Source organism: Tachypleus tridentatus, chromosome 8 (genome assembly GCF_004210375.1).
Source record: "Tachypleus tridentatus isolate NWPU-2018 chromosome 8, ASM421037v1, whole genome shotgun sequence".
NCBI classification, from domain to species: domain Eukaryota; kingdom Metazoa; phylum Arthropoda; class Merostomata; order Xiphosura; family Limulidae; genus Tachypleus; species Tachypleus tridentatus.
The window spans coordinates 108,833,303-108,848,180 of NC_134832.1; the positions used below are offsets into that span (position 1 = coordinate 108,833,303).

The following is a 14,878-nucleotide window of genomic DNA, read 5'->3' on the forward strand; positions in this document are numbered from 1 at the left end:
AGGAGATAGCTGCTTCTTGTGGCTGAGAACTGCTATAGTTCAGAGTTGCAGTATTTGTTCTTTATTAACTTGAATTTAGCTTCTTTTGTAACAAAACTAATGTGTTAGTATGGAACAAGAATTGTGTTGATTTACAAATTGACAGTGGAGTGTAAAAGTAGTCCTTCAAACAGCTCTTACTTTGTTAGAAAACTTAATAGTATCTTAGAAGTGTAGTGTGAAGGCATTTTTTGTGAAAAACTATTTTTATGTAACTTTTAATGATTAAATCATATTTGATTTGACTTCTGGTATAAAAAATCTTTCATTTTGAGAATCCTTTCAGACAACTATAATAAACTGTTATTTATATGTTTTCATCTAGATGGGAAAAAGCAAATTCATATTCTATTTTTAATGGCTTATGATTTGCATTCAAATTTGATTCAAAGTTGATTACACATCCAATGTAATTAAATGTGAAGAATTTTATACAAGTAAATATACAGGAGATATTTAAGTTTCAAGTTATTATTCAATAGCATATTTTGTATTGTTATTAAAACTTAGTTTCATAATAAGAATGCTAAAAAAACATTTATGGAGAATTCATTTTAATACTAATTCTGATCCTGTTGCTTTTTTGTTGAGCAGCTGCAAGATATAATATCCAACCAACTAGAAGGTAATGAATATATCACACTTCTCAACTGGTTAAATGTGTATGAGTAAGTATGAATTTTCCTTCTTTTATATCAGAAAGTGATTCTTTTGTTTTATTTTAACAGATTATCACTTTATGATTACAAGCAGAAAAGTTTAATCCATTAACTGTTGATGCATCATGTAGGGTACATTCTGCCTCAGGCAGTTGAATACAAGTGTGGCATATACAGTTTATGGATTGCAAAAATTCCATTTGTGTTTTGAGCAGCTGTAGTCAGTGAGTTAAAATTTGTGGTCTTCAGGAAAGTATTGTACATTTATGTTCATTTTTATAATATCATACTGTCTGAGAAAAAATACTGGAATATAAAAGATGGAAATTTGAAGATTTAGAAATGATACAGTGCATTACCCTATAAAAAGTATCACACTTATATCAGCTGACTCTTTTGTAATTGAAAGGGATGCTTAAGGCTTTGTCTATTTTAGTAGTTTCATCACTGTGAACCTACAAAATTTAATTTTTTTTTTAATGTACTCTGAAAGCAATATTAACTTTCATAACTTTGTTCTTTATTGGCTTTTTATTCTTGTTTCGAACATACATTTAAGATTTTTTAAATTACTTCTGACTGTTTCATGTAACAGAAGTTCTGAACTTATGGGTCATCCTGACCTAATGATTGACGTAAAGAAATATGGTCCACTTTTGGATAACACTATAGTGGAGAACTTGATTTGTCGGTAAGTCATGATTTTAGAATAATAATTGAATAGGAATTTTGTTAACCTTGTTGAGCTTCATCAGTTCATAATTCATTTCATTCTCTTGTTCTCTTAGTTTAGTGAACTCAAAATGTATAATTTATATATTAGTGCCATTGCATTCTTTGCTGATGTAATGTGGTGACATTTATTTATTAACACTTGTAAAAAGTAAAGAAAAACCTTGTAGTTGCAAAATTAACCTGCTTCCATTTTATCTTACTTTAAGAACTATTATTGCTGTAAATTTGTGTACCATTTTTAGTCTTTACACTGAAGTAGTTATAGGAGATTTTCTAAGTAAAGTTTTTGTATTTTTTAGCTACAGGTGAACTCATTCAGTAAGAAATTAACAGATTCACAGCTGGCATAAACACTAATTTAATTTTTTTTCTTACTTGTGTACTTTAAGGTTTAGTTAAATGCAGTCCTATTTTACTGTATGAGATTTATGAGTTGTGGAAAGAAATAATATTTAATGTTATTTTTGTTTATATAAGGCTCTAAAATCTCTGTTTACTGAACCATGCCCAAAAAGAATGAGGAAAATCGTTTTAAGAAAGAGATTACACCATTCAATGAACAACAACAAAAAAAATCCTTGAAAGATAAATGAATTACTTTTAACCTATATTTTCTACCAAAAAAGAAACAATTTTATTATGAAGAGACTTGGGACAGACTAAACTCACTTTAGTAATTTAGCTTAATAGTTTTATATTAGGTTAAAATAAATATATAAATAACGCTATTAATTTATGTATGGCATTATATTCTGGAGATGAACAACCATGAAGTAAAAATAATATAATTTAAAGTTTTGTTGTTTCCAGTAAGAAGCCAATTTAATGTACAAGGATTATTTAAAAAAGATGTTTAATTAAATATTTGTACTCTAAGAAAATGCAATACCAAAATAAAAAATATTTGAGTGTTAATTGCATCTTGATGTTTGTAAAAGGAGAACAAAATAATAAAGGTTTTTAACAAATTTACTTCATTTTAAAAAGTTGAAAATATTTACAATTTCATTTTGTAGTTCAATAAATTTTAAAGTTTGGTTATGTTTCAAATTGTTCAAGAAATAAGAAATGAAGAGTTGTATGATGCCAGTAGTTAAAACTAAAAAATATTTTAATGCACAACAGTAAATGTTTCATTGCCTTCATATGTAATAGTTGATGTTAAGATGTATCTACTTTACTTTAGTGATCATGCTAATTGATTGTATAACATAATTTACTGATACGTAAATGATTATTATGTATTCTTAATGTAATATTGTGATTTTTTCTCTTCAGTTGGCATTGATGAAGTTTGTATGTAACATTTATCAAAAAAAGTAGTGATTTTTCATAATCTTTGTCTTTTTGTGGTGAAAGTGTAACAAAATTCTTGTTAATTTGTCATAGTGACTGTTGTACTTGCATGCTCTGTTGTGGTCATTCAGTGAAGTAATCCTTGTGGCATGTTTGAAAAATGAGGGTATTTTTATTTGAAAAATTTTAGTATTAATACATTGTAAATTTTATCATTTGATAGATTTGTTTGCAACTGTTTTACTTGTATATATCTGTTTTTGTTTTTACCTTCACTGAGGTATGTATCTATGCTTGAAACAAACTATCAAGACTGGATGAAGAATACAGTTATGTCAGATGTGAAGGTAAGTAAAAGTCTTTTTATCTTATGTGCCAAGTAATGAATAAATTTTTTATCCAAGGATATGTTAGTGTTATTTGCAAAAAAAAATATTTATTAATCACTTGTGCCTGTTGAATTTTACAAGTCATGTGTAATCTTTGAGTGTCAGTAACAAGATATTTTTAATATAAGAGTTTTCTTTGATAGGATTGGAGAAATGATTCAGAACCTGAAGCAGACAGTGAGGGCTATTTTCATACCAGTTTACCTGTGATAATGTTCCAAATGATTGACCAACATGTATGTTATGCTTTTTCTTAAATTGTCACATATTTTGTTAATACAACAGAAAAAATTTATTTTTACAACATGAGATACTTTAATTAAACCTGATTCTAGTTTTCAATTCAGCTTATCATTACAAAATTGTTCAGTTTGTGTTTTATAACCTTGTCTAAGCCATTGACATGGATCTTAGGTTGTTTTAATTTCTGACAATAATAAAAGTACATCTCACTAAACTCATTTTCATTTCTTCTCAAATTCAGAATTTCTTAAATTCATGTGTAATGATTAAGCAACATAGCTGGATTAAAAAACGATGAATTGTAACTTTGCTTATTCACAACATTTCAAAGTGTAAGGACTGTTTAGTATAACTTAGTTTCCCTTGTATTTACTATTCTGATATGAAATATGGTTTGCCTTTGATAATGTTTGACCTAGTTGATTGAAACACTGCTCTATTACACCAGTTAAAGTCTCATTGGTTTATTAATTTGTTTAGAATTCACACAGTCATTATTTATAATCTGAAAACAAGGATCATTTTAAAGTTATTTGTATTACAACTGTTTACCTTCTGTAAGAAATAAATTTAATTCTTGTACTTAGATGAGTGGACTTCTTTATACTTCACTGTTAATTATATTTCCTTTTCTTGCTATTAAGATTCAAGTAGCCAAAACTGTGAACCAAGAACTTGTTGAAAGGGTACTTATGGTCAGCATAGAGCAAGTGGTTTCAGTCACCAGATTGTATAAAGGTTTGTGTATCACTATAACAATTAATATGTTGTGATAAACTGTGATAGTAATTGCAACTAAAGCTATATTCTTTTGGAATTGGTATTTTTCGTAAAAGTTCTCAGGATGCAGACAAGAAGCAGTAAATCAGGGAAGTATATGCATATTGTGCATTTAAACTAAATTGCCTTTTAAACCTTGTATATGAACTTGGCTGTTCAAAAAGATTGTTGTTGTGTGAAATGGTTATTTACTTGTATTTACAGCTTTCTGTGGTTCTGAAACAGGATGTTGTAGATAACTAAGATATTAGATTTGATTTGAGTGCCTGTCATCTCTCAAGACATCTTTGTAAGATCACAGAGATATGTGGTAGTCTGCTTTGCTCATAGGTACTGATTAAAACCTCAGAGCTACAGTCATACTTAAATTGATCTTTCAGGTTACACCAAAATTCCATAATTCCAAGGCACTTTATTTCAGTAACTGTATTGTTGTTGTATCTACAAAACTTATCTTTTATTAATGCATTGTCTTTACACTTGGGAATAGACACAAACACATTTAGTGATGTAGGGTTGGAATGTTTGACTTGATTTGGACTAAACATTCTGCAGGTTTTGAAATAGACAGGTGGTAGATTGTCAAAACTGTTCACAACAACATACAGCCTTCAAATTTATTGCTGTTTTTATGAAGGGTTTTTTATTTGAGCTAACAAGGTGTTAGTTGTGTCATTGAAGGTTTTTGCTTGATAGACAGGATTGGCCAAATCATTTGTCACCATTTGCAATCTGACTTATGGATCTTCTTAAGTGGTGAGAGTTGTCATTATTCTTGGTACAATGAATGTGTTGCTGCAACATGTGCTTTTTACTTCTGTTGATTTACTTAAAGTGACCACATCTTTAACAGTTGAACAATAGCTTTGCTCACTTTTCTCCAAAGTGACTTTGAAAGCACTTTCCCATTTTCTAACTTGTAATAAGTTACAGAACCATGCTTTACAGGTAGGGTTGGTGGTGAATAGACATTTTATAACAATGACCAATTCATTTATGTTTCTAAGTGTTTGTGTTTTTCTCAAGGTATCACCCACTAAGTTGAGAAAATCTGCAGTGCATGTTACATATACTACAATTTGAAAAGGGTCTGAGATTTCATTCCCTGGTTTTGTTTATATATTTAACATTGTCAGTGATAAAGTCAGTGATTTTTTTAAAAAAGTAAATTTCATATTTTTAAACATTTTCTATAGTCTTAAAGTTAGCAGTCTGAAAGATCTTCTGTTTTTCAGCATTTACCTGATTGGGTTGGCTTATGGCTCAAAGGCCATGTCATCTGGTTTGTTGACTTGCATTCAAATCTTATTGAACTCCAATTTCATGAATTTATGTTGTCAGTAAGTTTGCAAACAAATTGTAGATTATAATTCAAATTTTAATATTATATATGAGTTAATTTCTTAATTTAAAAGCAAATAGTAAAAGAACCCATCTAAATATAGATTTATTGAATCATGTCGTGTGTTGAATACAGCACTGGTTACAGTTAGATGTTTGTGATGTCAAAATATTAAGTCTATAGTTTCATAGAAATTAGGCACTCATGTTACCAATATTGACAAGCTAGAGTATAAAATAAGAACCTAGTATCTTTTTATTTTGCTGAGATATGGCCTATGTACTGAATTAAACCCAGTGGCCCCATTCACATATTTCCATTTTCATAAAGGGTATTTTATATACTCTTACTGCAATATATCACATGTGAATAACCAATTGACAGCTCAAAATGTCCCACTAATGGCTTTCTCAGTCATTTTAATCTGTGAAAAGGCTACCATGTTCTTTCGATCCAAGATTTCAAGGAGGTAGGTTGTGTCTTTAGTCTGCTCAAAGTTTTATACTTTTTTCTAGAGATTAGACAAATAATGTTTGAGTTTTATGGGATGAAGAATAGTTTTTAATCATAACATGAAATCACTTTGAACTTAGACTAGTAACCAAACAAACTCAATATTTTTATAAACAAATCTTTAGTAAAAATATTTCATTAAAAAATCTGATTTTTTGTGTATGAAAAACTTGTAATTTTTACTAAACGTCTACTAAATTTTGTGAAGGTACACATACTGTATCAACAGTTATAGGGTAAATACTTAGCATGTGAAACTGTGTATATTATACTGAGCCCATTGCGAAAGGATTAATAGTTTCATCTGCTCCGAGACTAATTTATAAATGTACATTCAGAAATTCTTTCAGGTCATTTACATGTTTTTCAGAAAGTCTTGGCAAGTATGCTGTTTGGAGATGATCCAAGGTAGCTAAAGCACTGATTTTTTTTCACAGAGCTTTCTATACTTGCAATAAAATGTTAGCAGTGCAGAAACCTTCATAAGTCAGTAAACTGCAGTCATACAATCCATCTGTTCTCCAGCCTTTACAATAAACAGTTCACTCACTTATTTTATATCTTTTCTGTCTTTCCCACAGCCAGTTCAAGGTTTAGTGCCTTTACATTTATGTAAAGCACTTTCTAGATGTTTAACACAGCTTGTCTTTTATTCATAATCTACAGAGACATTACATGCTATACAAAACTTCAGTCTACTATTATAGATATTTATAACTTCTCTGCATAGCAGTAGTTTTAAGTACTTTGTTTGTACTTGACATTGCTATTTTTTCTTTCACTCTAATTGAATCTCATGAATGTTCCTCACTTTTGCATACTCAGTTACAAGAAACTTTATTAGTTAAGAAGTCGACTCTTTTTGTAATGCAGATCTTAAAGGAAGTAAGGAATTTTGGTTTCTCCCCTCTTCAGATTTTATGTTTTTATCTGGAACATTTTAGACATTATGGACATCTTTTAAAATTACAAAATCCATGGTTTCCATGACAGAATCTTACCCGTAAGTATAACACAGTCAATTTTAAAATTCAACAGCTTGTATACATATGCACTCACAAATATATGGTTTAAACAGTGAATTGAAATTGTTTCAAGAGGTGCATTGTACATCATTATGGTATACATGCACTTTACTTATATATTAGTCATTAGAATATCAAATTATATTCAGTGAAGGTTAAATAATAAACATAAGATTGTGAGTAAGTTGTTTTACTTAAATATCATGAAACTGATTATAAATAGTTAAACAAGTACTTGTTTTAATTTTAGGGAATATTTGCAACATTTGTAAATGCTGAAGTGAAAGTAAAAGCTTTTAGTTAGTAACATCAGGGTGTTGTGAATGCAGAAAATAAAACTAACTTTTAATATAAAATCCATTGTAGTTAATAACTTTACATTTTCTAAAAAGTCCCAGTGTGTGTCAGTGATTTGTGGACTTACAACACTAAAATATGGAGTTTGATTCCCTGAAGTCAGAAAGGCAAATAGCCCAGTATTTCTTTGCACCAAAAAATTTCTCATGCACTGACAATTCCTGTAACTTGAGTGTAAATGCTTCATTACTTTTTATTTGTAAAGTTAAAAACCAAAAACTAAATCAGTCACCAATATGAAGATCCAAAGAGGTTATAATTTTCCCAACACTGTCTCCATATCTGGCATCAAATGAAGTTATTAAGTCAGGAGAAGCAAGTCCAAATTGTCTTCATATATGATTGGTTTTGTAAATTGGCTAATTAATCTGTAAATACTGATTGTATTCAACATCTCTTGGAGAGTATTTAAAATTGACTTGGTATCTTGACCTTTACTTCAGTTAAATCTTCTGTATAACTTTATATTGAAAGTATATAAATAGTCTTTAGGTTCTGTTATTGAGTAGCATATTATAGTTTAAATTATTGATTAAATTAAAATGTTTGCTTCAGCATTTCTTTTTAACATCTAGGCACTATTTCATGAATTTTTGTTGTTGTTGTTGTTGCTAAACTTTGAAAACGTAAGTCTTTGACTGCAATTTAAAGAGTAAGAAAATAAGATAAAATCAATATCAAATACAAATTTTATGGAACAGTAAATAATAATAGTAGAAAGTAAAGTTGTTTTCCATGTTTCCAACATAGCAGTTTGTTTGTGACTTTTTTTTTGCTTCACCAGCTTTCTAACCAATTTTTTTTTATCATCTTACAGAGGCTATTGTTGAATACAAAACAAAGCATTTTGAGGATCGCAGCCAACTTAGATATTTCACACATTACATGGTATGTTTCAGTTATTTGATTGAGATAAGGTAATAACATACCGTGATGAAACTTTGTAGAATGGACAGCAACTGCCTGTTGTGGAGACACAAGTTTAGAGGACGACATTTCAAAGCTTGAAGACGAAAGGCGGAAGACTTTCAAAATGTCATCCTCTACACTTGTGTCTTCACAACAGGCAGTTGCCATCCATTCTACAAAATTTCATTATGAATACTTTGCCTAAACAGTCTATCAAAGAATAACATACCACTTATAACTATGTATGGGAAATTTGTAAAAAAATCACTTGTTAAATATTTTACTATTAATATGTAACCAAGTATATCAATTTCTTTTATTTTGTTTGTGTTTGATAATTTAATTGAATATGTGTAAAAATAAATACAAACCAAATTAAAATTATTGGAATATGTTCTTTAAACCAAATAAAGTTTAAATTATTAAATATATCTTAAAGTAGGCTGGATAGTACAAGATAAACCTTTTAATGTATTTTAATGCATTAATGTATTTAGGTAATTGTAGTTAATTGTGATGTTATAAACAGTGAATTTTATTATGAATTTTGGATATTCTCTTTGAATTGTCTTCCTGGTTTTTGTTTTGTTAACCTACTGAGCTGAAGAAGTGAGCTTTTATTTGGGCATTTTCAAACTTGTAATGTGCTGCAGGTAGAACATACTAGTTATTATAGAGTTGTATCCATTGGTTTGGATTGGACCACATTTGATGATATTACATCAATGTATCTCCTTAACAACAAAGAAAACACAGTGGGAAACCTTAGGCAATAATTTTGACTTTGGTACACTAGCAATATCAAGTGTGGAGTGAGCATATACCTGATTCCTTTTTTCATTACTTATCATGGCCTCTCTACTGACGTATGCTCAAGTTTAATTATTACCTAAAGTAGTGTATTGTCAGTTTTATATATACATGGCTTTAAGAATTTTAACAAGGCAAACTTGCTTGTTTGGCATAAAATGCCATTATCTTATACAAGTTGTGTGTTGAATTGGTGCTACAATAGCCAAGATATTGGCATGACAGATGTCATCTTTATATAGTAGATAAGTATCTTGTGCATTAATAGAGGGAAAGAAGAAAGTTTAGAATTGTTGAATCTAGTATTAGAAGCTGTGTAATCTGTAAGACTTTTACATTGTTATTTGTTAGTATTATGTAGTGTGAATGCAACTTAATACAAATTTGTTAGTTAATTTTTATATCAAATTAGGATAAGTGTTTTTTGTTTTATTTCCAACCATATCTACTTAAGTAAGTTTCTAGAATGCATGTACATTCTTAACTTTATCAACAGAAAACCTGTTGCTATGACAATGAAAGCCCAAAAATTCACAAACTACTTTTAAAACAACCTATTACTATTTATTTTTGAAAATTAAATATTTTAATATAATTGTGTAAAATTTAAACATCAAGTGAATTGCTAGTACAAGTGCTGCCAGAGTGTACATGTAAGTATTAATTTGGCCTGGTATGGCCAGTTGGTTAGAGAACTCAACTCATAATCTGAGGGTTGCATGTTTGAATTCCTGTCACACCAAGCATGTTCACCCTTTCAGCTGTGGATGTGTTATAGTGTGATAGTCATTTGTTGGTAAAATTGGTAAAAAGAGTAGCCTAACAGTTGGCAATGGCAGGTGATCACTAGCTGCCTTCCCTCTAGTCTTACACTGCTGAATTAGGAACAGCTAGCATGGATAGTCCTCATCTAGCTTTGCGAGAAATTAAAAAACAAACATGAACTTTCCTTTTTCATTACTGACCTTAAATGTATCATAACTACCAGGAAAATCATGCACAGGTCTTCATTTGTGTTTCAAAAAATTATGAGCTTAATGTATGAATTCTAATTTCTAAATTAATCACTAATGGGAAAAGTTTGGGGTTAATGTCTTGTTGGTAAAATATTATTCACATATTTATTTTATTTCTAAACAGATTGCAATAGCCAATAACTGTTTGCAATTTGGAGAACTAGCAACCCGATTACGTCAGAGGTACTGGAAGTCTGGTAGTCATGACAACGAGGCTGAAAAAATATTTCAGAGAGCAATGACTGTATTTGAGAGCCTAAAAATGGACACGTAACTTTAAATTCTTATTATAATAACAAATAGATTCTTTAAAGTGTTGTTGCTTCAACATGTACATTCTTTTAGTAAAATGTTTTTTTTTCAATAATAAACTATATTGTTATGCCACATACTTGTAATAATTAATGTATTTGAATGTTGTTTGTATTTATATTTTGTGCTTTCTTGATTACTTGCCAAATTATAATAATATTAATTTTACATTGGTTTATAAGGTGGAATTAAGCTGAATATTCAAGTACACTAGATGTACTTCTGCATAATCCCAAGAAGTGTTCTGTTTCAAGAGTAAATAAAATCAAAATTAAGGGTAACAAATAGCTTTGGTTTTTTTACTTTTGAAGTTCATATGTTATGCTATGTTGTAGCCTACAGAGCACATAATTCTTCTTGTGATTCATGGCATGTGCACATTTTACTGATGTCATGACACAACAAATTGCAAAGTTTAGTATCCCTTTTGTGACCTAATCTTAGTATCTACAGACTGACTGGTTAAAGAAGTTGGCCCTGTAGACAGCCTTTTGTCTACTCTTTTTGGCAATTCATCATACGTAGTCATTTATGATTAGTCATATGTTGCTATGGTGACACCATCTGTATAATTACACTGTAACATATTATTACTCTTTTTATTCTTCATATTGACCACAATTGTTTGTATGCTTAAAAATCTGATTATATTTTATGTATAGTTTTGTTCTTGTATAGAATAAAAAGGCATGTTAATTCTGGTGGTGACAAACATATTTTAAAGCATTTTCTTTTATTACTTAAACACTTAATCTATTTAAAGTTTCCTTCTGTCTTCTCTTGTTTTTTGATACATTGTTTATACAGTTAATTTGATGTAATGTAAACAGTTTGAAGAAAATTAAGAAAACATATTTATCATAATACCAGATTATACTTTATAGGCCTGCACAATAATAAGTATTCATTACATATACTTACGTTTACTTTGACACCATGGTATTTCAAAATATTATACGTGATGCAAAATATTTAGTTGTTATTGTTTTTCCTCTATTTTAAATGTACACATCTTTTTTTCATCCTTAATCATGAGAATGGCAGAACTATGAGGCATAAGTATACATTTTGACAGGTTTGAAGTCATTTTCAGCTGAGATAGTTTTGTTTTTCTAATAGGGTAAATGACCTTTGGAGTAGGTTGTATTCAGATGTTGTGGATGCTGTAAGTATAAGTGAGCTGAAGAGGAAGGTTGATAAACATGTGAATGATAAGAGCTGGTTTTGAAGGTTTTTTTCTATTGTTTTATTTTATTTTAGCAGATAGGACTGTCTAAATAAATATTGTGTAACATATTCTGTAAAACTTGTTGATATTGAATTGAATATTATAATTTTCATGTTCATTAAGCCTATTAAAATAGTGTTTCTCACTACCTAATGTTTGTAAAAGCCGTTTCTGTAATTATGAAAAACCTGTAGATAATTTGTTTTTTCAGTCTTGGTTACCTGGAGGATGAGCTGTTTTTGGATTTAGATAAGGAAATTAATGACTTACTGACAAAGAAATGGTAGGTTTAACAGTCTGTTTATAGTGCTCATTATTATGTATCAGTATGTTTCATACAGTTATGAAAATATAAATAAATAATTATATAATGAACTTTCTTTGTAAATGCTGGAAGTTTATGTTTGTAAGTAAACAATAAATATATCAGAATAATTATAATGTGTGTTTGATTTCAAATGAATTCTAGCTGTACCATTTATAAAATAGTCTACAAGTAGGTTTGGAGGAAAGTTTTGAAGGTAAATAGCTAAAAACTCAAAAGTTTGTGTATTGTGTTTACAATGTTTTAAAATATTGTTTTTTTTTTTTTGCATACCCTACAGATTTGACTTATTACTAAAAATGACTTGTTTATGTTAGCAATATGTCAGCATCTTACAGTTTCAATAGAGCTTTTATTGCAATATGAACTTACATAATTTAATGAAGAATGTGTTGTAATGTTAAATTGCTTCAGTTGGTAATTATTGCATGTGTAGTATGTGTAACACAAATAGTGAAAAATGGTCTGAAGTCCATATTTATTTTGTGCATTTGTATATAGGATGTTGAGTAGCACAAACATTGTAGATACAATATGTGCAACTGTGGAAGATTATTGTCATGATTACACTCATTTGTGGCCTCGCAATTTTGACCTACTGATTTCAGGAATACAGAATCGAGTAGCTAAAGGATATATTACAGCAATTCTTCAGAAGTAAGTCACATTCTTTGATAAAAAAATAGTGTATTTTGGAATTAAAAATTTAAAAATTGACTGTATGATGCAAATTTATGATAAATAAAAAATTTGTTTAATATGTTAAAGAATCATTTATATAATAAATCTTTATTATATAACCAGTTTATTTCTCTTTTTAAACTTAATTTTATCAGCTGAATTTCTGATGGTGCTTCACAGATCTCAACATGCATATTGAAAAATTCATTTCTATATATAAAAACAATAGCGTGAGTGTAATTGACAGTTATTATATAGACATACACATTTTATTTAGATATCTTTGTATAACTAATATATTCCAAAAGTCTACTTTAAAATTTGAGGATTGTGTTTTTCTGTCATACTAAAAATGGCAATTTTAATTAAATGTTGTTTTTTAATGATTTTTGTACATGTTTGAAGTTATGATTAGCAGTATTTTGAGTCTCATTTAACATCTTAATTTATAAAGTGTGTGTAATATCTTTAACAATGATTCATTCATACAAGTTTTGAAAAATCTTTACAGTAACAATTGGCTACAATTAATTCTTTTAGGTTAATGATATCTAATTTCCTTACTTATTGGTATTTTATGGGATTAGATTATGGAAATAATTTATTTTTGTTAATCCAAACTTGCAACTGTGATTTTTTGTTCAGTCTTTCAGGTCTACATAGTATCATCCATATTGTACAAATTACAGTAAGCTACTAGATTAATAGAGATTTTTGTAACAACATTATTATTTAGGGTTATTACCTTCTAACTGTTTAATGATTTTGTCTTTATGAATCATGCTGCAAATGTATCTTTAAGTATATGTTGTGGTGAAACAAACTACCTGTGATTTTTTTCATGATGGAGCCCTCTATATTCTAGTAAGATTTGTGTGATGAAACATGAAATTCAAAATGTAACATATTTTAACATATATTGGTTTCTTTCATACTGTAAACGAAAGTCTAAAGGATAAGTGTTTGATATGTAGTACAGATAATTACAAAATAAATTGTTTTGGAAAGTTACAAAGATACAACATTGATTTTATGTCTGAAATGTCAAGGACTATTTGAAGCATTTCTTTTTATACATATGAGATAATATGACTGTAATTAGACAGGAACATTTTAATGCCTTAGGAATTGTTTTGTAAACAGACATGTTGGTGTCCATCTTTTTTTGTATAAAGAAAACTATGTTACTCGTTAGTTGTTGATATAAATGTTGTAACAAGTAATTTAGGTATAGATGTTGCATTTTGTTTCTTAGGCCTAAAATTAGGTAAGCATTGCATTAAAAAATAGTTTTATTTAACTCACTTGTACAGATGTATTTGATTCTTAGAAAAAAGTCTTGAAGTTTAACAGCCACTGTTTCAGAATTGTTAGCATGATCACTGTGACATTGTTTTTGTTTGCTGTGTAGAAAACTTTCATTAAAAAATTATGAGGAAAGAAAAGAAGTTGCAGATAAAATTGTACAAGAAGAGAAAAAGTTACGAGAGACTTTCTGCCGAGCAAATCCTTTGACAGTTAAGGTATTAAAACCTTTATTTGGGTTTAGTAGTCATTGCATGGCAACTTTTAAGTAAAAAATTTGAAGTTTTATTTAATTTCTATAATAGTTTTGATAGGTGTTTTATGAAAAGAAAAATGTTTGTAACAATTTTTATAATGTATTTATAAATGCAAAGAGTGTTAAATTTTGTTCATAAATTATTACTGTCATTTAGAACTACTTTTGACACAATTATGGAAAGTTAAGTAAAATTTTGATAGATATTACAACATAAACAATTTTCTTCCATAGTTTACTTAATGTGGAAGCACATTGTCATGAGAAGGTTGAATAAGATCTAAAGGTTTATTAGATTTCATAATGACAGCTGTCACAACCAAGATACTTAAAAATAAAGTATATCACATATTAATTTGTCAAACATTAAGAAACCTAATAACCATATTACTTTTATAAGATATTTATTTTTAAGGATGACTTGGGACAATATTTAACAATGACTTGATTTATTAAATAGCTGGATAAACTAAGAAAAAATTATCATAAGAAATATAACAAATGATTAGTTAATTATAAAAAGTGTTTGAAAATATTTATGCTAGTCTATTTTTCCACATCTTACAGATAGATGTTTAATTATTTATTAGATTCAGTGTATTTAGTTCTATATTATATATCATCAAAAATTTTGTTTCCATGTATTTTGATCTATAAA

The 14,878-nt window shown here is 28.6% G+C and overlaps 1 protein-coding gene across 3 annotated transcripts in view; it reads left to right on the plus strand.

Annotated features, from left to right (window-relative positions):
• The window catches only part of Sec6 (Exocyst complex component Sec6), a 37,384-nt gene that overhangs the window by 19,944 nt on the left and 2,562 nt on the right, over positions 1 to 14,878 (plus strand). For all 3 annotated transcript variants that reach the window (XM_076450759.1, XM_076450758.1, XM_076450760.1), the window contains 10 exons: positions 634 to 707; positions 1,294 to 1,389; positions 3,010 to 3,076; positions 3,262 to 3,354; positions 4,006 to 4,099; positions 8,196 to 8,266; positions 10,238 to 10,383; positions 11,865 to 11,936; positions 12,480 to 12,635; positions 14,071 to 14,182. In XM_076450759.1, the coding sequence (XP_076306874.1) occupies positions 634 to 707; positions 1,294 to 1,389; positions 3,010 to 3,076; positions 3,262 to 3,354; positions 4,006 to 4,099; positions 8,196 to 8,266; positions 10,238 to 10,383; positions 11,865 to 11,936; positions 12,480 to 12,635; positions 14,071 to 14,182 (981 nt within the window). The remainder of the gene's footprint in view (positions 1 to 633; positions 708 to 1,293; positions 1,390 to 3,009; positions 3,077 to 3,261; positions 3,355 to 4,005; positions 4,100 to 8,195; positions 8,267 to 10,237; positions 10,384 to 11,864; positions 11,937 to 12,479; positions 12,636 to 14,070; positions 14,183 to 14,878) is intronic.